A 26,912-nucleotide genomic window follows, 5' to 3' on the forward strand; every position below is an offset into this window, starting at 1 on the left:
GGAACGTTGCTACACGAGACGGCGGTAACGGCGGCGAGCACGGTCAATTGTCTCCGGGAAATTGCGATGCGCGGCGTAATGAGAAGGTATTCCGTTTTTTTTTTCTTATCTCCAGCGTGTTTGACAGCCCACTGACAGTGAACAACCCACTAGATCGGAACAGATTAAAGAGGCGAAAAAAACGGTACGATTTCTGTCGCACGCACTATATCTCGGATCACGGATCAAGGTACACACGGGATTGATCAGCCAATTTGCTGCACGGTCGATGCGGCTCTCACTTGCGTACGTGGACGCTGTCGCGAATAACAAGGGTCGTTTCCACGCGTCGTTTTCCACTGCCAGAAGCGGTTTTCCGCGCGACGAATTCACTAACGGCGCAACAACCTGCCGCTGGTCCGACCTTCGTGGGCTTCTCAGCTGCTCTCTCCCGCTCTCACACACGCGCGTTCGGTCGCTTTCTCGCTTTAACGGCGGCTATGAACCGTTACAACAGCAGGCGAGAAGAATGGGGGTTTAGGTGGCGAACCTCTGGGCTACCTGTACGCTGTTTCACTTGACCGCACACCGCCTGCTTACCCACATAAACTCATGCACAACCACAACTGCACTCGCAGCAGTAGGGGGATGAAAACCATTCGAACCGCGCACACATACATACAGCGAACGAAAAGAATATGCACCCGTAACTCCACGGGGTGAAAATGGAGCTTCCACACACAGCAAAACTAACCGTAGAAGTAATATTCTTTGCGTCGAATCTCACAACTTCCACGCAGCTCAGCGCTCTCACTGTTTTTTTTTTTTTTTTGTTCGCTCGAATACTGCCAGTTTCCCAATACACCGTGGCGTGTTTCTCAGCCTCACGTGAGCAATTGCACCGGTATGTCCATCAGCAATGGAAAAATCATACGAATGCGTTGTTCACTGCATGCCGTCGTCTTGGCAAATGAAAATCCGAACACTGTGCGCGGCTCCCGGAGGGAAGTAAAATGTGGAAGTAGCGATCCAGTGTTTCTCAATTGGTTCCATTCCAAGATCATCGCTCGGAGATCGTTCTTATTAGCGATCGATGAAAGTAATTTACGTCAAACTAAACAAACGGAAATAAGACACAAACCTCGCAATATGAAATGCAAGCCACCATTTTCCATGTTTAGGAAATTAAACGCAAAGGTTGAAGAGGTTAAGAAAGACTGACAAAGCTACTGACTGGATACATCGGACCTTTGCGCTGCGTCAATGTTTTTCATCCCCTCTTTTTGGGCTCCCAAAGGGAAGAACGAGATGGACTTCAGCGGACCTTTATTTTCTTTCGTCATCTTCATTCCGCTACTGCTTCTTGCTACTTCCGTTTACCGTTATCGGGTGGCGAAAGGGTGGCTTTCGTGGCCTATCTCGCATGCGTGCTTGTTTGAGAAGGTTCTGCCATTCCAACTCTCTTTGCATACCTCAGCCTCTCTCATAAGTGCTGCGGTCTTTCCACGAACAACGAACCGTGCCTTTCACTGTAATGTGCCGCGAATCGAACGACCTTCGGGGTTTTCTAGTATGGGTTCTAGCAAAGGTACCGTTCATTGGTCTCTGTTCGCCAGAGTAATTTAAGTAATGTCCGATATTATGCAGAACGTTGGCATGACATGCGTAGGAATCTACCAAAAGCTGCACTAACGCGAGTTCGATCTTGCCATGCATGGGTAAGACCAAATGAACCCCCATTGTTTCGTTACCCCGGATGGGAGTTCTGTAAAAGGGGATGTTGTCTGGTGTGTTATTTGGTCCACACTGTTTGCATAATTTATTACCAACCGGCATGGAATTGTATTATTTGCATTAGAAAGAGCTGTAGCACTGGTTCACGCGTTTCTCGACACTGAAATTGTCACAGATAGAGCGTGGTTCTTAGAATGGTGATGAATAAAATTGTAATACTTACCTTACTGTACAGCGCATGAAAATCTATGGTTTGTTCACTCCCGCGGGAGCTGTGCGTGTCAAGCAACAACAGTTTCAAGTTCAGCGACCATCGAACTTCCTCCCTGTTAAACCCCTTTTTTGGAACAGTCAACAGGTGTGTGCGTGTAATAGTTGGAATCTCACTCGCACCCGGACGGTTCGGAAATATCGCGATCGTCATCCGATCTACCTGAACATATGGAAGCTTTATTGGACGATTAGAAATTCTTTGAGGAGTGAACCTCTACCGTACAACAACTTAGCTTAAACAACTTTAATTATATAAGTGAGTTAGTTTTTCATATGTTATCATAATGTTCATATGTTACGACCGCTATTATCAAGACAATCGATTCGGATATGTTATTTACTATGTAACGTTGCAAGCAAACGTTGTACCAAGTCTGTTACACCACGGGAACCACTAGTGTAATCCAGTCCGTTCGTTCCACAAACAGATGGTGAGCGCCGGATTGCTTTCCTTTCCTTTTTCGTATTCCCTATCTGGCGACGCAATGACGAGTGTTAAGGCAATTTCCGCAAGCCGTACTTCCGTTAGCTATACAATACGTTACTGCATCACGTTGTAAACTATTTCACCGTAAATCTCAAATCTCATTCCAGTAGAGTAGAAATCCATTCACTCAAACAAAGAGTCATATACTAGGAACTGAGTTTTATTGAAAATCACTATACGTCGTTATATTTAATTTTCATTTTTATGTGGCTTCATTGAAGTTCAAATCAGGGTTAAACGTTGCATGCTAGGTGTGGTGCCAAACGTGGACCAACTACGGTTGTCTATGGTATCAGAAAGTGAAACCGTTTTTCGCCACCACTAGCTAAGAGCAAGACATTTTCCCGAACATATTCCAACATATTCAGTGTTGAAGTTGAGTATTTTGGTTAATTTACTCGACATCAACATCGACAAACATTCGTCACGACTATTTGGAACAGTATTGCATTTGAAGAATCGTTCTGTTATTGAAACATTTATACTTTAATCCCTTTTCATCATCATAAATCATTTTCGAGTTTGTAATTTAAGTTACTCTTTTTGCGTAATGAATGGGCGCAATAACCAAATTGAAATTCCGTTGCACTTTTTTTTTTACGAAAATGTAACTTCAACTCCGATAACGGTCGTTTCAAATGCTCACGATGCGATAAACGTCAAACGTCAAGGCTGGACCATCTGTGGTCCCATTGGCATTCAGCACCATCAACAACGGATCGCACATTGTTACAAATAATCATGAACTCTGGACAAAAACTACTAACTACATTTTGTGGGATCTTCGAAGAGCAGATACTATTCAAAATAAAAACAAAGCCAATTTTACAATTATTCCTAGCGGTGGAAACGTTTTATGAATCTAGTTTTTAATTATCGAGTGTTCCGTACATAATTTATCAGTGTTAATTTTTGAGTTCGTGTGGAAATTTTGAAGTTGTAATGTTCCGTTGACCAATATACATGTGTTCGCATTTACTAGTTTTCCGATAGCGTTAGTGGGCAGTGTCCTGGTTACTTGATATCACACAAAAGAGCGACACCACGAAGAACCCAATGCTCCGGTGGTTTAGCTGTTTGCAACCAGAGCGGCGTAATGTAATTAAGGTCAGTTCGATTGGCCTTCTTGTAGACTGGACACTGCAGAAGGGGAATATAGTTCAGTTAAACGTATGCAAATTGTAATCATAACGGGCAGAACAAATGAAACTTTACCTCGTACAACTTTGGATCTTTCGGTGCCGTGGAGTTGATGGCATAAACATGTATGACTGGCATGGGTGAGTACAGAACCTTATTCGTAGCTTCCTGCAGACGGATGAACCGTTTGTCCCACCCAGCTCCATCTATGTACAGACCGTAAACATAAACTCCTTCCGGTGGTGTTACTTTGCACTCCTCGGTTAGCATCTGAGTAACGTCATTATGCAGGGTTATCATATCCAACGCCCAACCCTTGTGGGCTCGTGCCACTTCCTGACGCATGGCGGTTAAAAATCCCTGCGGGTTGAAGAATCCCGTCATCCAGAACATGTTGGGTCGTTTGCGGAAACACCAGCTATGGAATTGAGTGTTTCTCTCGATCATTTCGGTGAACCAGAAACCAAGCGAAGCCGATGTCCAGCTACCCCGCTTCCAGACGGTCGGTACACGGGCATCGTAGATGTTGTCGAGCGCATCCCGAAGCTGTTCGTTCATTATGATCACTCCATCGATGGCTAACAGTAGGTCGTCCAGCGTTTGACGAACGAGCAGTAAGATGCGCTGAATGCGATCAATTTCTTGGCGCAAGAAGATATTCATCGACTCTTGATGGCCCATGATGCGTAACCGTTCCTTTACTGCATACGGGTCGTACGGAGGAGGAACTTTGCCCAACATGTCATGCACCATCCTTGCAACAGTTACTTCGCGCGTTTCACCACCACCGCCAGATGATTCTGCGGAAAGAAATTAAACCTACTGAAGATCGTTTCGCAGAACTAACCCCCCCATACGAAGTCTTACCTTTTGGTTGAATGGATAGGATCGTGTCTAAAATTTCCTTAGTTGTATTGCTCTGGTATGTAATGTCTGCGTTGGAGTGCAATCCATACACTTGCGGAGGATCGACGAGCGGCATGTTATCGATCGCTTCAAGGTATTCCTCGATAGTTTTGAAACGCATAATACGATACTCACGGAAAAAGCGGAACGTTTCCTCAAACATTGCATCTGAAAACCAGACGCGGGCGAAGGTGTTGAGCAGCCGCTTGTCGTAGTCATCGGTAACGCGTCCACCGTACTGCACCTCGCCTAACATGTAACGCATCGTTTTCCAGCTTACGCGACCCACCTTAGTGTCTAGTGCATCCAGATGATTCTGTACGAACATGCAGCTTGCAAGCCAATCGGCAGAATTGAATTCATACGGAATGTTCCATCCCAGGGGCCCAAACTTTCGTCGTTCTTGTACAACCGTATGGAGAAACGATATGCCATATATCAGCGGCACGTAGAGCGGAGAATCACTGTACTCAAACATCTCCAACGACATCGACGCATAGGTCCGCTTCAATCCGGCCTTCACTCCGGACGGTGGCTCGTTGGTGAACTTCAACGCCATCTGTAGAAATGTAATCGGGAACTCTGGATGTGGTTCGGTCGTCATCCATGTACGGAAATTTTCATGATACGCTGTAGGACCTGCTCGTTCCAGTTCCAACATCTGCAGCATCAGCTCGTTCATGTACTCCAATCCAAGATGGCAGTTCTGCAGCAGGACCCATGAGCCTTCCTCTAGCGAGCTGCCGACAAGCTTGCGTGCATGAACTTCTTGTCCCTGACCCATAGAAATCGAGCGGCACTTGAAACCATTCTTTTTGGCCAAATTTTCAATGCTAGGTGTCGGATCGGAACCCATGGACAAAAAGCAAACCAAAGGCGTCAGAGGACGACTCTCTTCGAGAAGTGCATCGTAATTAATGATAACTGGATCGGCAAAACGTTCGCCAAGGGACATGCCAAGATATCGTCGACTTTGAAAGAGTGTTCTGTCTGGACACCAGGCTCGGATGAGCAGTAAACGTCGGAAAGCATCCATCGATTGATAACCTCCCTCCGGTGGTAACAGCTCCTCTTCAGGTGATTCTTTCGAGAACCACGCTTTCCAACCCTTCTCGTTGCTTCGTATGCTATCGAGAATTGCACCGAAATGATCGAGTTTGGAGAGTTGCACCAAATTCAACCAAGTCACGTCGGCTATCCACTTGAATGGTTTCTCCGGACAAGTATTAATGTCCAATGCAGCTCCTCCCTTGATGAACGTTTGGAACTCCGCATGGGTTACGGTCTTCCGATCGAGATCAATGTTCAGTGCCATAAGAAGGACGAAAAGATATTTGTGTACTTCGTACAGTCCACGGCACACATACCGGAAGATATCGTATGTGAGGTACTCAATGATGTTGTTGATGCGTTTAGTTGGTACCGGATGTCGATCCGAGCGTGACATGGATATATCAAACCGTTCCAGAAACTGTACGAGCGACGTCTGATACATGTTGTTCACCATGGTCATACTGCATATAAGGAAATACAATACGCTGCCTCGCGCAGCTACCGGTCGATACTCTTCTCGGGCTCGATTGATTTTGATCTCTGTTTCCCGGGCGATCTTTAACTTCTCACGCACCTCAATCGAAGTGGTTTTGCTCGTATTCAGCACGCCTATAACTGTTACATCGTCTACCAGACTACCTTGCGTGGTGGAAAGTTTGTGTAACAGATTGGCTTCCAACTCTTGCATTTTACGACGATTTGCGGTGACATCTTTGATCAAATTGGTTCGTTCTGACTCTAGCTCACGTTTCTCCGTAAGAATCACTCGTCCCAACAGTTGATCCTCGAGTCCTCGCATCGTAACGGTGAAATCAATTATGGATGTTCGTGCCGAGACTTCGGGCGTGTAGAGCGGGTTCGGTAGCTTTGTGGTCATGTACATGCGGAACGAATCATTCACATCAACCTCCTTGTCGCCTACCTTCACCTTGAACGTGTTGCCCATTTTGATGAAGTTTTTCTCTAACACATTGTCGAGTACGGGGTCGAGTTCTTCACCAATGTCCTCTATCAGCATCGGATAACCAAGCGAAACACAGTCTTCGATATGATTTCGAAAATACTTGTGATTCAGCGAAGTCACCACTAGCCCGAAGTCGTTTTCCTTGTTCTTAATCCACATTTTTCCTTGCGATTGTGGATCTATAAGCAACGGGTAACGGGCTGCTTTCGTCACTATGATACCATTCTGAATGGATAGCTCATCATTCGGCAACCCTTGCAAGTTCCACTCGCCGATGGTTGCAGGATCGGTGAGATTTTCCGTGATGTTGATACTTCGGGATACTGGAATTCTACGTTTGCTAAGTTCGCTTTGCCAACTTGTCTGTAGTACTGTGCGGTACTCTTGATTGAACGGTCCGGTGTATGAAAGAAACCCGGTTAGAATTAGCACGTCACCAACAAGTCGTTCGGTTTCATCTTTAAATTGTTCCAATTGCTCTGTCCAGCGAACTCGCTCATCAGCTAATCCATCTATCAATGCGGAAGCCGCATCCATCTTGTCTTGACATTGTTTCGCATCATCCAGCACGGCTTTTTTCTTTGCCATTGCCTCGTCAAACATTTGCTGTACTACGGCCAGCTCCTCCTCCTTCGCTTTCAACAGTGCTTCTGCGGCACCCTTCTCCGCCATGGCAATATCAAGTTTCTTCTGTTGTCGAGCCAAGTTGGCCTTGAGCGGTAAAACATCCTTATTTACGTCGTAGAAGTCAGCCATGGCAACAGTCCACTTCAGCAAGCCGGCCACATTTCCGCACGCTGCCTTGGCCGCTTCAAACGTGTATAGATGGTAGTTGAAGTACGGCATCATCAGATCGACGGTTTCCGCGTTGATGAGATCTGCTTGATAACGAACAATTTTTCCCAGAAAGCCAGTGTCGGCCATTACCTTCAGCGACTGTTCCCAAGAGGCTAACATAAACTGGCGTTCTTCGTCCGGTTTCACAGGGGCCATCCTTCTTCCAAACAATATCAGTACCACGTCCATGATCAATGTGATCAAGTATGGTGGTTTACCGAGCTTCCGTACCGTCGCAATATCAGCACCCGTTACAGTTTTTAAGGCCGCCTCGGCTTGTTCTAATGCCGGTCTCGCAGCCTCAAGTTTATCCTCTGCGACCAGTGTATCTGCTTGGATTTGCTCTACCAGTACGTCGGCTTTGTTTTTTACCACCAGTACATCGGCTTTTACCACCTCGGCCGCACGCTGGGACTCTGTGACGGAGGCTAATACCACTTCCGCCGCTTTAGTGGCGATCACAATATCTTTCTCTTTTTCTTCCAGTTCTATGCGCAGCACATCGACGGACTCGGCTGCCTCAATAAGCTTTACCAGGCCGGTTTGCATACGCCCTGCCAGAACGGCAATATATTCGTGCTTTTGCCTATAGATCACCTTGTAACCTTCCAAGAACGAAAGGAACGATTTGGGCGTTACGTGTGCTTGTCGACGGAATCGTTCAAAATATTCGATGCATACCTCTGCCACACGGTTCTGAACGAATGCCATGATTTCGATCAAGCGCAGCTTTACGTCAGCCGTGCAGACGATATTATAGTCGCGCAGGAAATGCGTCGACACTGCGATAAGCGCATCCTCCGGCCATCGTTGGAACCAATCAATAGTACAGCCTGAGATGAGACCGGGAAACTTGAGTGATCGGTTACGGAACTTTTCTCCGACTGGCGAGAAACAGAGGACGATATGCAGGTTGGCCCGAGCTCGGGATATGAAGAAATCGTACAGATTATCCTGCGTAGGAATGCGCTTGGGATCGACTTTCTTCATTACCGGTATAAGTTCGTTCGTGATTTGATCGATTTCGTCCTTCGGGAAAAGATTGGCAATCTCACCCGAGCTGAGCACGTTGTTAATGTACTCCAAGAAACCTTCGTCCTTGATGTCATTATCGGTGAAAATGAATGTTATTCCTTGGCCTTCAACTCCGGACACACGATACAGATACTTGAGATCTTCCATAAGGTTATTCACATTGTATGCTCTAGTCAGAGTGATTTGGTAAAACTTGTACCCCGCAATGAAAGATGCCAGACGAGTTAAGCTCTGCTTTCCCGAGCCGCCTACACCAACCAATAGTGCATTACCGCGCGGAGTACCTATAATACGCGCGATGATCATCAAATGAATTAAGGCGTCACGGAAGAAAACCAAGTCCATTGTAGCTCCTCGTATCTGTTCGTTGTACTGTTCGAGGAACATTTTAACTCGGGCCGTCGTTTCATCGAAACCAGGCATTTCTTCATAAAGTTTGGGCGGTTCTAAGCTGACATCATCCCCCTCTTCACCCGTTGGCTCCGGCGCATCTCGCAAAAAGTCAACGAAGAACTGTTCTTCTTCTTGATAGTGTACAAAGTCTGGCCCAAGCTCCTGTTCAGCTGTCGATCGCAAATGATCCACAAACCATGTACGATCCTCAAAATTGGTGAATCGATCCGCTATCACTCGTGTGCATTCATGCCTCCAGAGCTACAATAAGATACGGAATCAAACAATTTTTTTGTTAAATTTGGGAACTATGCACCTGTTGCATGTACACACACTTACGTTAATGGCAGTTTGGATGGTTTCGCACTGTTCAGATTTGACTTTTAGCATGCCTTCCCATATCCGAGAGAGATCTCGCAGGTTGAATACGTAATGGAATTTGGCCGGTGTCGGAAGCATCTTTACCTTTGTTGCCTGCCATATTTTGCGAGTTAATGGCACAAGCCGAGGAACAAACCGTACCAGCACATCATTGAACCGTGTGTCACAAAAGTAACCTTCACCCAGCACACCGAATATTTTATCCATCGATTTGTTACTTGGAATCGCACAGTTAAAAATGCAAAACTGACGCTTTAGCCGAGGCGGTATATCGTTTCTACCCCCACCTGGATGTATCATTGCGGCCAGCATTTGAATGTCCAGCACTGTTAAGAAATCCCCTGGTTTGTCCAACGAATAAAAGCCACGATTCTCCATCAGCTGACGGACGATCTCGTTCGTTACTTGGTCACCCCACTCGTTAACGATCGGCATGTTGACATCGTCGATAAAGATGGACATCTTGCGCTGTTGCGGTGGACCATAGGTTGTACCAACGCGTTTCTCCACGTACGATTCGATGATACGTTGAAACATGTTTGGCGTTGTAGCGGAAGAAAAGTTAAAGCTTTTCGACAGATGGTACTCGGGATCGTACTGCAACATATAGCCTTTGATCATGACGGTTTTTCCAGTGCCTTGTTCACCAATCAACAGAACCGCCTTACTTTGCCTGGCAACCAAGTCGATAAGGAACGAAGTGCGCACATTGTCTACGTTTGGTACTAAGATACTAGCGAACTCCGGTACACTGTCGCTAGGGTAGATGTACTCCTCTACACGATCATTCCAGTGCTGCCAATTACCCTCTGCTGATACGACGTATTCGAAAATGGTTTCTCCCGGTTGTAGTTTTGGCCATTCTGTATTACAGTGCAAAGGAGTAAATGAGATCGTCAGATGAATGTGTTTGTACCGCATTTAGTATACTCACTCATTTTGGAAGGGTGCTTTGCTATAAACTCTCCCATTGTCTCGCGATCCTCCAGCTCAAGTACAGCACCTAAAGACCACATCAACGCAAACAAAAACAGCCGCTCCACATGAGCATCGGTAAAGTCAGCTGCGGTTTCGTTTTCATTCTGCGGGGCCAGTAATCCTTCCAGAAGATCACAGCACTGCCGAATGTAGATTGCTTCTAGTATCTTCATTTTAGCTTTAAGTTTCGTTTGGACGAATTCATGCAAGTCGTTATAAATTTTTAGGAACAAACGCTGCAATAAGTCGCTCTGTACTGCTGGTTTAGTTTTCAGCCAACCATTCAAAATTGGTTCCCACTTCATGACGGACGCACTCATAAATACCATGCCCATACGGCTCACGGTAGCTGGTGACGCGTTGTCTACGTTGTCTGGTTCAAAGACGAGCTTTGCGTTCGGAGCCATCGTGATACGATCACCGTTTGCCAGGGTTAGTGTTTTGTTATCGTCTAGCACGGAGTTCAAATTCTCAATCCATACCGCATCGACTGGACCATCTAGTACAAGCCACACAAAGTCCGTTTTCTTTACCTTCAGCGTTCGGCGCCACAAGGTCGAAAAGATTCCATCCGTCCAATCATTTGTGGCCACATCGAGTCTGCCAAACATCTGAGGAGCCGTGATCGCCTTCGGATTCATTCGAATCTCCTTGTGTGGCGCACCAAGCTCGGTAAAACTCTTTAGCAGTGTCTGTATGCACTGCGTCTTGCCCGCTCCAGTAGGTCCCAGTGTCATGAGACCGTGTCGCACAAGTGACGTTTCATACAGTTGGATTACTTTCAAATTCCACTCGGGGTGGTTCATCAGCCCTAGAGACTCGGCACTATTAGCTATGGCTTTCTGCAGTTCTCTATAACTAGAGGTGCTGAGTTTGATGCCTGGGAATAGATCCTCAATTAGTGAAATAAACAGCGGTTCATCCTCATCAACAAGCTTCGACACATTCATATCACGTAAAACGCGCATTACGATAGTTTCTTCTGTGTCGGTAGGATTCGCTCGTTTCTGCGCACCTAGCGTTCTCAGCACAGAAAGAATGTTCCGCAAGCCGAAATCGTAATGCACCTGCTTCGAGAGCTGTTCCTCGCAAAGTTTGTACAGCGTGAAGAACTTTCGAGCAAGTATGACATTGTCCTTGAAACCGCAGCTGGCCAGTTTGACACGCATGATAATCTGTCGGTCAGGCACCATCATTGCCACAGAGCGAAACATGATTTTCAAGTTCTCTGGTAGCTCCTGTCGTCCTGCATATCCGGGATTCATAGTAATGAAGAGGCCGAATTCTGGATTCAATGAAACTGTGTCGCCGTCACTAAACAAAAAGGAAGTTTTCTTTTCCTTTCTGGCGGTAAGCACGATACTGTACGAGAGGAAAGGGAAATTGTGTTAATGCATCTTTCACTTTTTTGTAGATGGCTATCACTTACTGGATTTGCTGCGCCGCTACCGACAAAACTGGAAGCTCGATACGATTGAACTCATCAAAACAACCCCAGGAACCAGATTGAGCCAGACCTTTGTAAATACGACCCAGGCCACGGAAATCCATCTGATCCGAGCAATTGAAGACCACCACCAGCTTTCCTAGTGCGCGACCCATATCCTTGGTGGTTTCTGTTTTACCTGTACCTGCAGGACCAGCTGGTGCTCCGCCCATCGACATACCGATTGCTTGGGCAAGCGTGATGTAGCATCGATCAGTGAGCGGTGTGATGGCCAAGCGCTCCGTTACTCCAAGATATTCGTTTTGATAGATGAAATCGACATCCGTTATCTTCACGATTACGTCATCCGTTTCTTCGATGTAGTAAAACCGAGCCTGTTTTTGCCACTCGAAATCCAAGGCAGTTCGAATACGGAAACGCACCAAATCGTCGAAAATGTCGCGTTGATGTACGTGTATAGTAACCATTGTTTCGAACCGAATGCGTTCCAGTTTCGTCAAATCTTTCACCGTCAGTTCGATGAGACTGTTTAGGAGATTTAGGAATTTATTGTTCGTTACACGCATTATAGCTTTGTCCGTCCGACATCTGCTCAATGCTATCTCAGCTTCGTTTGTCCACAACAGTTGTACGCCTACGAGCCCCGCTTGTCCGCAGAACTCTTGGAATCCGACGATAAAGTTGAAATCAGTACTAGCAAGGCAGTGTGCCATCTGCGCTAATATCGTCCGGATGGTATCTTGCATTTCACCTAGCAGACTACCGAGCCACATCTCTACTCCGCCGGTACAAAACACAGGATTAGCCAAGGGTACACGTTCCCCGTTATCGGAATAGAGCGCTACGATTTTACCGAACGTTTTTTCATCAAACTCCACCTTAGCGACTGCGTCGAAAATGCTTAATAGATGTGCTTGAATGGAAGTAGGATCGGAGCTTTGACCAAGAATTTCCAGCAATACAGGATCGGAGATAAAGAAAAACCGTGGGAATAAGAGTCGCTTTGATTCGAGGTATCCAGTAAGGGACTTCTGGCAAGTCTCTAGCTGTTCCAGCAAGGAAGTTAAAGTGTATGACATGACATCTTCACCCGTACAGCACTGAACTACGTTGGGATTATCTCGGGCGCGAAACATTATACGCACCCAACTCTTATCGATCCCTGCAAAACGTTTAGCATCCTGCGGCAACTGTTTAGAAATATCTCCACCGACGAATACCGCCTCCAGGTATATCCACAGGTTCTGCACTTGCAACCATTTCTCAAGAATTTCTCCAGTGTTCACCAACTTGTGCAACCACATCATAATATCCTTCTTGAAGTGTGCGTTGAAACGATTTGATGCCAATGAGTTGACGATCATGATACTATCCTCCAACATCGATATGATCTCAACAGTTTCGGCCGGTTTTATGAGCAGTTCACCACGAGTTTTAAACGCAGAAAACTGCAAGTTGACAGTAGACCACTCGGCGACCACCGTCCGCAGCTTGGTATCGATGTCATTCTCCTTCACGGCACCAATGCACGTGTCTTCAATGTCATCCGAGAACTTGAGCAGCGGTGCCTCCATGATGTGGCCAAGAGTAAACGTGGGTGATGTAACATCAAATTTACAACTCAGCATTTGTTCTAACTTTTCCCAGTGCCGGTCTTTCATCGCTTCATTGCACATAAGCTCCAGCAGTGGACAACTATTGTTGAAATCATCGATCTTCATCTTCAACTCAATGTAAGCGGGCCAATCTTTCATGGCTTTCGGAAGCTTTCGGCAGCGGTTCTGGAAGTCGGTTAATTCTGCATTGATGTGCTCTATGTTTACGTCTTGCCATGGGGTTTCGTAGTACTGATCAATGCTTTTCATCACTTGCAGGTACAATGAATAAAGTTTGTTGAGCAGATTGAATTCCTTCTTTCGCTTGTGCAGCACCGGATAGTCGTTCACCTTCAGCCCCAAGAACGCTTCACCGTTCGCGTACATTTCGAACTTGCGCCAAAGCTCATCAAACCGTCCCTGAAACATGAGCAACCGATCGCTAGCTTCTTTTGCAGGTATGCCTTCCTCCATCGGGCCATTCGTTTCAAATTCTTGATCAAACCCGGTAATTTCTTCGTTGAACTTTGCCACTCCAGCAGCAAGCTCTCGTTGCAGCGGTACCTGCAGGGAAATGATGTCGTTTTCGACCTTTTCCACCAATTTCATCATCGCTTTGAATGTGTCGCGAATACCGTACACGATGTCCACCTGTTCCTGGGTTATCGCCAGCTGTTCAAAATCGGCCAGTGTTCGGTAAGTTTGCTCGATGAACGTTAGATCGACGTCAATGAAGAAAAAGTTATCCTTAACCGTTTGCAAACAGTCCATTGCCAACCGAATATCGTCTAAATCGGTCAGTGTGCGTTTGAGAGTTTCATCTTGTTTGGTGATAAAGTTAACTATCTCTCCGATCCGGTGGTCATAGAAAGCGAAGAGTCGCCGAAGCACAAGCTCAACAACAGAGTCTAATTTGATGACGATCGGTCCAATGTGCCTACTGTACGTGACGGATGCAAGATCTTCTTTGATCATTTCAAATAGTTCCGGCTTTTCCGTAATTAAGGCTTCGAACAAATTTTGTTTCCAAAAGTACTCGTAACGGTTGTAGACCTGCTTCAGCACGTGGTTTATGTCAGGTTTCAATAGGAACATTCCTCCATCAAATTCATGCATCATTCTTGTCACCTCTTTGTGCTCAGAAATGAGCTTGTACCAATCTCGTTCAGCGCGTTGCTCAGCTAGCACTGGGCGCCGCGTTTTTCTCTCGGTGGACTTTGCTTGACGGCCCCAGGTCGAAATGGCGTAGAACGTTTCTATCACATTCAGCACAACTCTCTCAAACGCAAACTGTATATCCTCCAGCGACGGTTTTATGTCGCAGCAATCTGCTTGAAGTTGCATTGCGGTAACGATGAGTGGATGGATCTCGCTTAAGACAGCTGCCTTGTTTAACTGTAGCCGTACCAGCTCGAGCCTACTGCGTAATTTTTCCAATGAATTCTTCACCATACGTACGTATACGTTTAAGATTCGGTTATTAAAATACGCAAACAACTCCATGCAGTCAATGTGCAGCGTACTAACGTCATAGTTGAGCGCTTCATAGTCCTGGAAAAGTGCTTCCAAATGTGCTTCTGGAGTCGGATTAGCAGGTGTTTTATATAGCTTGTCGAAGCGAATCCAATCAAACTTGTCCGTGGGGAGTTGTTCTTCGTTGCGCCTATTTTCATCATTGATTTCACCCAGTGGAAGCTGATATCTTCGATGACCACGATCATCCGTATTGGGAACCTCGATTTTTCGAACAAATTTATTGATTAATTCTATAACTGCACCTTCCATAGCCTGCGACTTCTTTTCCAGGTGAACTTGCACCGATTGCCGGTATCGAATGTTCTTGTCGTAGAATTCATCCGGATCCACTGCATAAGCAGGGAGCGTTAGTAGGCTAGTGCTTTCGAAGGAATTCAGCGTGTCTTCTATGCGAGCCTGCCAAATATCATGAACTTCCTTGTAGAACTGTTCTGTTTCCACCAATGTGCTTTCAATGTCGTCCATATATTTGTCAATGTTCAAGGATTCCCATGTAATGACGCACAATCCGGGCAAGAACACTTTGTCCAGCTTCACCAACATTGTTCTCATCAAAGGTAAAAATATCGGTGGTATGGCTAAACGAAGCTCGTTGTTCTGCTTCAGTAGATGCTTGGCTCTCTCAAAGCGTAGATCAATTTCCTGTTTGTTTTGTACTAGCACAATTGTGTAGTCTGGCGCGTTCAAACCAAGCTTCAGGACGACTTCCGTTTCTCTGATCACTTGCTTGATCCAAGGATGGAAGTTAAGCTCCAACCAGTTATCTGAAGTGCGCTTACGGTATACCGGTGTGGACAGTTTAGTTCTAGCTTTCTCTGCAAAAATCATCCATGCCTTGTGATGCAGCAGTTCATAGTGAATCAACACTTCACACAGATAGTTGTAATATTTGATGCAGAGTTGCGCCTTCCGGTGATTCAAGACACACGACCGATTCTTCAATAACGCAAGCGGTACATCCATTTGACGAAACAGTGCACGAGCCCACATGATACGCCCGACAGTCTCCGGAACTCCGTATGGAACGGGTGGATTTGCCCGATTCTCGTTGTAGATATCCTTTAGCTGAAAAATTTCATTTTCCAGCATCACTGCGACATCCAGATAGCGTCTATCGATGCACAAACAATCGAGTTGTAGTTTCTCGAATCTCTTCAAGATCAGAAGGCTACTGTCGACGGTACGCTCGTTGATTAGTTGATTCTTAAGATACTTTTGAAGGCCCAATTCAGCTATTTCCACCTCTTTCAGATAGCATTCGTAGTCGGCATCGAACTGATGCTCGGTATAAATCAGCGGGTCATGCGGTTTCGATGTGAGCGTTTCGTACGCGGCTCTAATTCGGCCCGAGAAAACTTCTGTTCCATGAATGGCCACCTGATCGATAATTTCGTACTTCAGATAAATCTCCATGACTTTCAGTATTCGGGCTAAGCGTAGCTTGAAGTGGTTTAACTTTCCGAAAATAAACACCTGAGAGCATTCCCAAGGCGTTTCGATGGGACTGTTTGTCATTTTCTGTACCGTTTGACTATAGCTGTCTCGGAATACAGCGTCCAGATTGTGGCAAATGGTGATTTTATTGATCAGCACCTTCTTCGGCTGCTGATATATTCGAATCGTTCCACGGTCAGTTAGAAACAGCCGGCAGTTGATGATGATCTGATTCGCAATCTTTGTCAGCAGCCCCGTTATTCGATCCGACGTGTTGTAATACATGGACGATTTGTATACGTGGCGAATTACTTCCAGCAGGCTCGGAATGCTGCGAGTTGCTTCCTGTGGCTCACACCGGTACAAGGGATCCCAAAACCGTTCGATAGAGCTGATGAAACGCACGTTATCCCGGGACTCGATCAATTTGATGGACAGTTTTGCTGCTAAGCCTTCCCAAATTTTTACCAACTTGCCGCGAGAAATTTTCAAAGATTCTAAAAAGTGTAAAAAAACTTTGCTCTCGCTAAATTCACTGATTGAGGTGTAGCGCGTCAATATGCTACGCCAATATTCAAGCTCCACCAGCGGCCCCGCATAATGGGGCGATCGTTCGATCTGATCACCCTGTGTTAGTGCATGCTGTACTTGCTCCATCCATCTACTGAAAATTTGCTCAACACGAACCATCTTTTCCTGATCGCGGGCCGTTTCTTTCACCTGTGTTGCAGTCAACAGAAACCCCAGGTACAAATCACGATCCACATCAAATACGATGCGATGCGAAATATCCTTTTCTGTACTTTTAAGGAAGTTAATAAACCGGTTCACGCCGTACTTGAAGTTGCTCTTTTGAACATCATTGCAATGGCCATAGTCGCGGATCTGATCGGTGGCAGGTTTAAGAACTTTCTCCAAGATCGACACCAGGCAGTGGACAATTGAACTTCCCGAAGGTATTGTGATGTAGGTGAATAAGATTTCCTGCAAAGATACATCGTTTTTTGTGTCATTTCCCAGTCTATACACAACTGGTACGGCAGGTCGTTACTTACATCGCTAAGACCTTTGGCTTCAATGGGTTTGGTGTTACTGTGCCGAGTCACACCTACACAAGATACCGTCACTTTGCCACTACGACCATCAGTAACCCAAGCTTGATTGGAGAACTGTTTCATCTTTGCATTGTATCTTCCCGTGTCCATCCCTGGTGGAGCGCACGTTCCGTAAAACAGTAACAACGCTTTCACCCCTTCTGGCTCGAAGAAGCTATCCAGCAGCATCACATCGGCCATTCGATCCGCAACACACTCAGCAACATAGTCCTGATCTTCGGCCAAAATGTAAGCACCCACCTCTAGCACGTGTCGATGTTTGGTGGCCAAGATGTTGAGACGCTCGGAGCGAGCCTCTTTGGATTTCTCAAGTCGTTGCTGAATTTCTTGCTCCTCCGTTATCTTCGGTGGACTCCCGCGCCTGCGTTTGACCAACTGTACCACATTGCCAATTTTCGTACTCACACCGATCACATTCAATACTTTCTTCAGATGGCGATCTGGGTCGGGTTCCGCCATGTTGACCTCAGGTTTGAAAGTCTTTAATCGGCAGTTTCTGGTATATGTTACGGGGACGAAACAATAAATGAAATGTAATAGAAATTTCAATGTCAACTAGATGGTCACTTCAATAGTTCATCCTTTGATCAATGTTCGCTGCAGTATGTTATTTAAAACCCCTTAAACATATGGTCAATGATCAATTTTAACCTTTGTTGTGTTATTAGGCTGAAAGATGTATTTTTTTTCTTTCACTCGTAACTCACCTTATCTTAATCACAGGTGAACTTAATCGACCCCTGATACCTATTCAATAGACCAGCGGGACTAATTCTTTATCGAAACGGAACGGTGTATTCCGATACGAACCCCCATGGGGACTATTAAAGATTGCTCAAGAGATATGATAACGATTAAACCGATTGTAGCTTGCCACAAGCGAATGGCTTGTCAACAGTTTGCCTTAACCTACCGTACTGAACAGCCATGGAAGAAACACAAAATCAGGCGGAGATCCACAGCTTGTAAGTGTCACTTTTGTTTTCCGGAGTGTAAACTGGTGAACGCAATCTTTATACACTTAATTTACCTTATGGAAGGTCTCCGCTCACCGATGAAAAACGCTCCAACCATCAAGACAAATTTTCCACTTGGTGGTTAGTTGGTCTTACCGGTGCAGTCGTCGGAGTTTATCTGCTCGTCTACTGGAATTGGGTGTCAATGCCACTAGCACTTCGACGAGCGGATGAACCCACGCATCCGGACCGTTTCATAGCAGAAGTGGCCAAGCAATACCTGTTTGAGATGAGCAATGTTGGACCACGGGTGGCTGGCAGCTACACCAACGAAATTATCACCGTCCAGTTCTTGCTACGCGTTATCAATGAAATCGCAGCCGAAGCAAACCCGGCTCATAAAGTTGAGGTGGAGGTTCAGCAGGCCTATGGTGATATGTTTCTAGACTACGAGAAGTACCCACAAACGAGTGTATATCAAGGCATCCAGAATGTGGTCACTCGTATAATACCATCACAGAGCAAGGATCCCGAAAACTACCTCATGCTTAGCTCGCACTTTGACAGCGTCCCGCAGAGCCCTGGAGGCGGGGACGATGGTACGATGAGTGTCATCATGCTGGAGGTGTTGAGAAAACTGTCGCAAAGTCCACACCCGTACGATCATGGTTTAGTGTTTGTGTTTAATGGATGTGAGGAGAACACCCTGCAAGGATCGCATGCATTTGTGGCACATCATCGCTGGTTTGGGAAGGTGCGTACGTTCATCAACATGGATGTTGCGGCAAACGGAGGGCGTGACATCATGTTTCAAGCTGGACCGAAATATTCATTCCTCATGAAAGTAAGCAAACAATTGCCATCTCCAACGAGAACACAACCTCTCTCCATCTAATCGCAGCTGCAATCCGCTGCTATTTTATCATTTCCCACAAACAATAGTATTATCGCGATTTCGTTCCACACCCTTATTGTACGGCTGTGGCGGAGGAACTGTTCCAGGCCGATCTGGTTCCGTCGGAAACGGATTACTACGTGTATTCGAAGTACGGGAAAATCCCCGGCATGGATTTCGCACACAGCACGTGGGGTTATCTTTATCATACAGCGTACGATGTGTACACAACCATACCCAATACAACGTTACAACATACCGGTGACAATGTGCTGGCCCTCGCCAGAGCGTTAGCCAATGCAGAGGAACTGTACGACATCCGTGAGCATGAGGGCTCCAAGGCGGTGTTCTTCGATTTTCTCAACTGGTTCCTCGTGTACTATCCATTGTGGGCCTCGATCTTACTTAATATTGGCCTATCCGCTATTGCTTTATCGGCCATCAGCCTATCCTTATGGTTGATGTCGCGTAGCACGGAATTAACAATTTGGCAGTTGCTACTACAAGGTCTTCGGAGCTTGGGTGTCGTCCTGTTATCAATCATTGTCGGCGTAGGCTTGTCTTTGCTGCTTGCCGTCATTTTAAATGCCGTCGATTCGACAATGAGTTGGTTCACCCAGACGTGGTTGATCTTTGGGCTGTACATTTGTCCATTCCTAATTGCAACATGCACCGGTCCAGTGTTGTATGTTCATTTTGTCAAAAATGTAAGTATTCCTCGTAGTTTACGAAACCCGAGGCCAAAGCAATACAATTTACTACATCTCAACAGGATCATCTATCGCTGCTTGCACGTGTCCAATTGCTACTCAATGCTACTTGCGTCCTGTACGTGGTGATACTGATCGTACTGACTGCTATGAGTATCCGCTCGGGCTACCTATTCACAATGGCCATCTTGTTCTATACCGTTACAACGTTGGTGAATGCATCCTTACAGGTGTTCGTCAAACATGCATCCAAGTACTGGATATATGTGCATCTGATAGGACAAATTGCACCGATTGCATACTTTAGCTCCGTGTCGCTGACGGCGTTCGCCACCTTCATCCCGATGCAGGGACGCGGAAATGCGGATGCCAATCCGGAACTACTGATCGCCCTGTTTGCGGTGCTAGTGGGCTTGCTGGTGACGGGTTTCTTGACCCCGCTGGTTGTGTTAGCACGCAAAGGATACCTCTTCATTGCGCTGATTGGCGTTTTCTTCGTTGTTTCAATCATCGTTATGGTGACCTCTGCCGGATTTCCATTTCGAGCCCACACTTCGCCCGAGCGCTTTTATATCTACGTAAGTATATATTTCTATACTTTCAAGTTCGTAGGATGATTTTACGCAAATTGGTTCCTTTTTCCAGCATTGTACACGCGAATTCTATCACCAGAACGGCACACTTAGACGGCTCGAGGGTGGATTCTACGTTCACCCGCAGGACCGTTACACAGGGGACCTCATACGAGAGGTGGCGCTGGAATTTGAAGCCAACGCTGTACCGTTGGGTGATCAGTGCGAAAAGGAGCTATACTGTGGAATACCATTCTATCAAAACACGCAGCACAACCAGCGCGAAAATGGACTGTGGATACAAGGCTCCGCATTTACCCTCCCGGAAACAATCGACCTGAAGCACGTTGGCAACCAGTACGATGCCAACCTTAATACGACTACGTTCTTATTCACCGTGAAAGGGACGGATCATATGAGCTTTTACGTTTCACCGGTAAGAGGAGTAAAGCTGGTGAACTGGAGCTTCAGTCAGGACATTCCTCGCAGCGGATTGTCGTGGAATGGACAGGATGTGCATTACATTAATTTCGTTCACGGAATCGACGATCGGCCTTACGAGTTTCATATTACGGTGCAAGGCTCGGCAAGCAAAGCTTCGGAGGCGGGTTGGAACTTTTACTTGAACGTAGTGGCACAGTACATGCACCATGAGCAGTATCGTACGTCCGAATTCGGACAATTTATCAACCTATTTCCTCTTTATGCGCATGTCGTTGCTTATCCGGCTCATCTTATTAGCAAAATTTTCTGATCAACTTTAGCATTTACAGGTTGGCACGTCATAAAGATTCTATTAAAATAAAGCTGTTGAATAGTTCGATTTGATTGAATTTGTTTGTTGTTTTTTTTTTATCAAAACGCGTTGTATAACGTAAAAGGCCCACCCCAACCATTCAAGCATCGAAACAGTCTTTTTGTGGCTTTGCTACTCGTGACAATTGAAGCGTGAATTTTCACCGCCAGAAGAATTAGTTCAGCTGATGAAAACGTCGTAGGCGTTACGTCTTGCAAACCGTTACGCAACGGCAAAGCGATGAATTCCGTTGTTTTGTTCCCTTTAAAATGCGGGCTTAGCTGTAGTTTAAGAGCTATTGTCTTACGAACACGCCACCCAGCAAGATGGAACTTACATTACACCGATTGATGGTAAGCCGCAGTGTATAATTTATTGTGTACAAGTTTACTTTTCTACATCTTTAATCAATTACAGACGCTAATCGTGTTGTTGCTATCAATTCGTTGGATAACATCCGCCGTACCGCACGAACACTCCCAACGAATTGCATACAAACACGTTCCTGGACGCGTAGAAATGAGAGTATACCGTGGTCCTGCAGATCATTACACCGGATCTGTTCCGTGGGGCTATTTCGTCCGACAACCCGCTGATCATTCCAAATAAATATCTTCATCTAGAGGCTTCTCTAGAAGCATGTGTGGCGTTTCGAAGTGATTTATTAACGCTAGAAAATCCAACTCTCCAGATATCCTGGGTAGGCGACGGTGTGTGCGTATTTGGGCATTTTGTCTAGCAAAGTTTGAAATTCACGTGCACGGTACACAGTATCGTGATGCATATACTGAGCGACAACTGAGAGGTGGAACAGGGAACCATCTGATCCTTGGTAGGTTGGCTGCTGTTCAATTTCGATGTAGAAAGTAACGGGAGATAAATCTAACGAACCGGAGAAAATGTTCACGAAGTATACGTCTTGGTCTTTCCAACGCTTCCCGCTCGGAGGAATTTGGTCGCCGAAACTCCATCCCACCAGCTTTCGTCCGACCAGGGGCGATACGTACAGGCTCATGTGGCTGGGGCCCTGCACGCTGAAGTACAATCTATGTCGTTCCGGAGCTGGTGATTCTCGGGATAGGAATTGAAATACAACCGCTTCGGGAAAGACTGGGGGTTCCAAGGCCGGTAGCCAATAGCTTTTCTCGGATTGTCGATGGTAACGGTTGATGTAGAATGGAACACCACAGTAAAGCTCATGTTCGCACTCATCCCCAAGCGTATTGGCCCTTGCCCATTCTGGAACTTCCGACTGCAGTAGGTCCGGCGTATGGCGATCTTGTGGATGAAGGTAGTAGATCGCACCCGAGTCACGCAGTGTACCGTTTGGCCAGAAGAAATTTCGCTGCTGGTGCTACCATCAATAGACAAATGGTTGTTTAGCGTATATCACACTAGCAACATTCATAGCTACTTACAAATATATAATATCTCTGAGGTGAAGTGTTCTCCCTGAACGGGAAGCCCTCTGGAGTTGCCGCCACAATAGCCGTAACAAGGAAAAATAGCAACATAGTACCGAACACGTACAGCTTCCGCCGGAAAAGCACTACGAATGGAGTTAGTAAACCAACTAACAGCAGTGTCAGGAGCGCAGAAAATAGACCCATTTGAAGATCCGGATTAGAACGATTATCACTCCGGCCGGTCATTGGAACGAACACGGCAAACAGTGTCACCGTGAGAGAGCAGAAATAAATCATCGGTATCAGCTGGCCGACGAGATGCACATAGATCCAGACGTTTAACCGAAACCGTACGATCATATTGATGATCGTCGTTGCGCAGTAAAAGATGACAGGAAAGAGCAGCACAAATGCAGATCGAATACCACCGATCGAAAGCGTTATCAGCAGCACAGCGTAGATGCAGTGTTGCGCATGAAGGAATAGGATAACTCGGCCTTGATCGTGCAGGAAAGGCTATTGGTAGAAGAAATGGCTTTACAATGGTTTCATCGAACGCGAAGCGTTTCGAAACAACTTACAATTTTTCGAAAATGAACGTACACACATGGCCCAAGGGTGAGGCCAGCGATGCACGGTACAAAGTACAACCCGAACAGCAACCAGGTGGACGAGAACCAGCTCATCGATCGACCGCATGCATCGAATATGACGGCTATCAGCACCGAACATCCAGCCCCGACCACGATGGACAGTGTCTGCACGATAAGTGCCATACCGGCCTCGAACAGCACATTAGTTCCGACCGCACCATCCTTACGCACGAACATGAAAAGCGTACCAACAATGAGCGCCAACGAGAGTACCCCCAGCAGGTTGTTAATAATCAGGGCGGTCGTTTCGGTGTAGTAGACTAGGAAGAGATGCATAAAGTCGAAAAATACGGCCGTCCCTTCGCGATGCTCCTGTATGTTGCGGAGTTCGTCAGCATTGCTGAGGGCACGCACGAGCCCTAACAGATTGTCTCCAATGTGTTGCAAAGTTCCGGCGGATATGGTTTCCCGAGCGTCCAGCGCTGTATGGTAGAGATATCCGTATGAGGACAAGGCAAAATCCAGACCAGGCCAACCGCCCTGCTTCGAAAGGGTTTCGTAATCGGTGAAGGACGGAACCAACCCCATCTGGAACACTTCTTCGCCCAGCGTGTTTGCATACGGACGCCGCACGTAATCGCGATAGTAAGCCATGAGGAAAGGATAGTTTGGACCTGACTGGAACATGATCTCCCGCCCACTGTTGGCAGCCACATCCAGGTTGATGAAGGCTGCAACCGATTGCGCTAGCGGGTGTCCGCTAACGAACCCATGCGCACCTTGCATAGTGTTCTCCTCGCATCCATTTAGCAGAAACAGTACACCATGCTGCATGGAGGACGGATTGGCGTTCTGAGTCAACTGGCGCATCAGCTCCAGCATCACAACAACCATCGTACCATCGTCGCCGGCTCCCGGGCTCGTCACGGCACTGTCAAAGTGCGCATTCAGCAGTAGATACTTGCCACTGAACGAGCTGCGACGCGCAACGGAAACGACGATATTCTGCACGTTACGGTAGTAACTGGTGATGGGATAGTCATCGTAGTCCAAGAAGTAGCTGCCACCGACTCGTTGTACGTCGTACGAAATTTCATATTCGGGAAGCGCCTCGCGAGCGATATCTTCAATAACACCGCACAGCAAATCAACCACAAATCGTTCATTAGTTTCGCTTCCAGCAACACGTGGTCCACGGCTAGTTAACGAGTCCAGATCAAATAGAGCTCGTTCCGCGACGAAGCGTTCATCAGCCGATTGGTTCTGAAAATGCGGCGTAATGCAGTTGAAGTTCGGTTCCAATAATCTTACACTGTTACGCATACTAACATCATCGGCCTGGGTAACTCCACTGGGAAGACTGTTCCAGTTCCAGTACGTGAGAAAGTACACTCCTATTCCTATGCCGGGACCCAGGACGCACCACAGCAGTTCTAGCGTAAATATGGACGCAAGAATCTTCCTAAAATAGACAAATGAGTGGCGCTAACGCTGCGTGGAACTAAAAAGGCTCACTTACATGCTTCTTTTACTGACAATAAATAAGCCTCCGCACTGTGCACGGACGACAGATTGAATGTTACTGATGCACAACTCGCTCGAACCACCCGGCTCAGTCGCCCGTTATCTCGATTCGTGGGAAACAAAAAAAAGTCTTAAGTTAAATAGCACCGTCCCCTGACGTTCCTGGTGACGAATGCCCGGGCTGTTGTGACGGGCTTATCGCAATAGCATAAGTTGTACCCCTGTTCAATTCGGCAATCTGGTTGATAAGATAGTTTTTTTTTATGCGCCAGGGGACGGACAAAGGCTGGTAAACATAAGCGCGTAGGGTTATTAGAAATCTGCATGGTTAGGATTTTATCGTACCCTTTTCGGCTGCGGGTATTGTGAAGCAATCCGATAAATTGCCTTTATTGGAAGGCATTGTTGTTGGTGGCGTGGTGCTGATTTACGAGTCCCAATCGACGGTTGTGGATGGGGAGCAAGAGCGTCGTGACAGCTTAAAAATTGTTTATGATTTTAATCTCCGTGGAGTGGTCATGTTTTGTGCTGCGGGATCATTGGAGTTCGCTAGCGAAGAGCATAGTTCGTGTCTGTGCTCATTTTCTGTTGTACTTCGACACGTAAACAGAGAGCAACTTTCCTCACGTGGTGCGCATTTTCCTCGGTTCAGTTTCGTGCTCACACTCTCTGCAGCGAGTTCGGGAGTTTTCCTCGTGCTCACTCAAACACATGCTTTCCACGGTGTACGAGAGCTTCTCGCAGGGAGATAATGTATTGTTTATAAGCCAGCAGGCATGGGGGGTATGGTCGCGCGCACTCTCTCGGCAGGAAGTTGGAGCCCGCATCGAAAGTTGCTGCATCTCGGAATTTCCGGCCGAGCCGAACATTAAAACGAACGAATAAAAGTACCGACTCGAGGACGAAAAAGCTCAATTTTAAACGAAACGTCGCCGTGGGTGCTCTGTATTTAGCGTGCGTTAGAGTTCGACGATAAAGGTTGGGGAAGTTTTAGTGGGTTCTTTTTTGTTGTTTCGATTTGTTTGTGTGTGTACCGCGTTTCGGAGGAAAACCCCATTTTCTCATCCCTTCGAAGCGTTAGGCTAAAAATGAAAGGAACTCAACGAGCGTTTGTCGCACAGCGTAGATTAAGAAATGTGTGTTGTGAAAACAATTAGACACAGTTTAACCGCACAGTCTCATGTTCTTGAAAAATGAAAACTAACGAGTGACCACCGTCAAGGTGTGCAGCAAGAATGGTGAAAGCAGAACGGAATTCGAAACGTTTTCCTCCATTGCTCGATGGCCCGTTTCCAGAATCGCGGCACGCTGACTTTCCGTGGTGTTTCGTACGACCGAATTCGGACTGGGAGATGGGATTTGTACGAGACTAAGCGAGCCAATGCGTCCCATTGCTGGACAGGTTTCTTAAGCAGTGTGTTTCAATCGATAAACTTGAGTTCTCTCATCCACTCAGACACGTACGGCACAACAGCTGGCTGCTAGATTATGTTACGTTCGACTGCATTGTGATAACAACGTGCTGATAGGAAAAGCGCACTGTTTTCCTCAGCTTTTCGTGGATTTTCGGTCGTTGCACCACTTGTCCATTCGACCGAGGGCTGACACATCGCGCTGACTTCAAACAGACATCGGTTTATAAAGTGTTCAATAATGTAAAGGTTTGCTGCGGGAATCCTCCGGCAACTCTTAGCCGTTCGGTGGACGATGGAGGCGATGACGACGTCGTCATTCAACGTCGTTGTCGAGTTGTGCCTGTGTTTATTGATTATTGGGTATAGCGTAGTGTGAAACCATCCCGAACCACGTGGTAGAACATATTATTATCCAGAAGTAAGGGGAAAAAAACCCTTGCGTATTTCGCGTTATGAATTTGTGTCTTTTTTTTACTCCTATTATGCCTTGGCCATTGGTGCGTCGCTGTCCATGTCCTAATTTCAACGGCAGAGCAAGCAACAACAGCAGAAGGAACGCAGAGAGTGGATTTTAATTTCCGGATCTAAAAGGCGAACCGTACAAAACCTGTGTGTGTGTGTGTGCGCCGAGCGGTGGATTTCTCAAACTGTTGTTTGTACAATACGAATATCTTCGAATGAAGGAAATGATTATCAGAAAATGAAGGAAAAGCTGCAATGCAATCTCCATCAAATTTCAATTATGTGCTACCAGAACT

The 26,912-nt window shown here is 46.4% G+C and overlaps 3 protein-coding genes across 3 annotated transcripts; 1 reads left to right on the forward strand and 2 right to left on the reverse strand.

Moving 5' to 3' along the window:
* Window positions 1-3,487: 3,487 nt before the first annotated feature.
* Window positions 3,488-17,746, reverse strand: LOC128715766 (dynein axonemal heavy chain 8). Its single transcript, XM_053810680.1, has 7 exons — window positions 17,228-17,746; window positions 11,590-17,156; window positions 10,117-11,522; window positions 9,141-10,045; window positions 4,481-9,062; window positions 3,689-4,413; window positions 3,488-3,613 (listed from the first exon to the last, which is right to left on the reverse strand). Exons 1-7 carry the CDS (start codon window positions 17,744-17,746, stop codon window positions 3,488-3,490), a joined length of 13,830 nt encoding a protein of 4,609 aa, XP_053666655.1.
* A 468-nt stretch (window positions 17,747-18,214) lies between these two features.
* LOC128714909 (endoplasmic reticulum metallopeptidase 1-like) lies at window positions 18,215-21,174 on the forward strand. The gene is made up of 5 exons (XM_053809788.1): window positions 18,215-18,252; window positions 18,328-19,087; window positions 19,186-19,845; window positions 19,911-20,426; window positions 20,494-21,174. Exons 1-5 carry the CDS (start codon window positions 18,215-18,217, stop codon window positions 21,172-21,174), a joined length of 2,655 nt encoding a protein of 884 aa, XP_053665763.1.
* A 445-nt stretch (window positions 21,175-21,619) lies between these two features.
* LOC128713288 (endoplasmic reticulum metallopeptidase 1-like) lies at window positions 21,620-25,796 on the reverse strand. The gene is made up of 6 exons (XM_053808149.1): window positions 25,774-25,796; window positions 24,545-24,677; window positions 23,204-24,478; window positions 22,635-23,138; window positions 21,906-22,570; window positions 21,620-21,830 (listed from the first exon to the last, which is right to left on the reverse strand). Exons 1-6 carry the CDS (start codon window positions 25,794-25,796, stop codon window positions 21,620-21,622), a joined length of 2,811 nt encoding a protein of 936 aa, XP_053664124.1.
* Between the last annotated feature and the right edge of the window lie 1,116 nt (window positions 25,797-26,912).

Source organism: Anopheles marshallii, chromosome 3 (genome assembly GCF_943734725.1).
Source record: "Anopheles marshallii chromosome 3, idAnoMarsDA_429_01, whole genome shotgun sequence".
Lineage (NCBI taxonomy): Eukaryota > Metazoa > Arthropoda > Insecta > Diptera > Culicidae > Anopheles > Anopheles marshallii.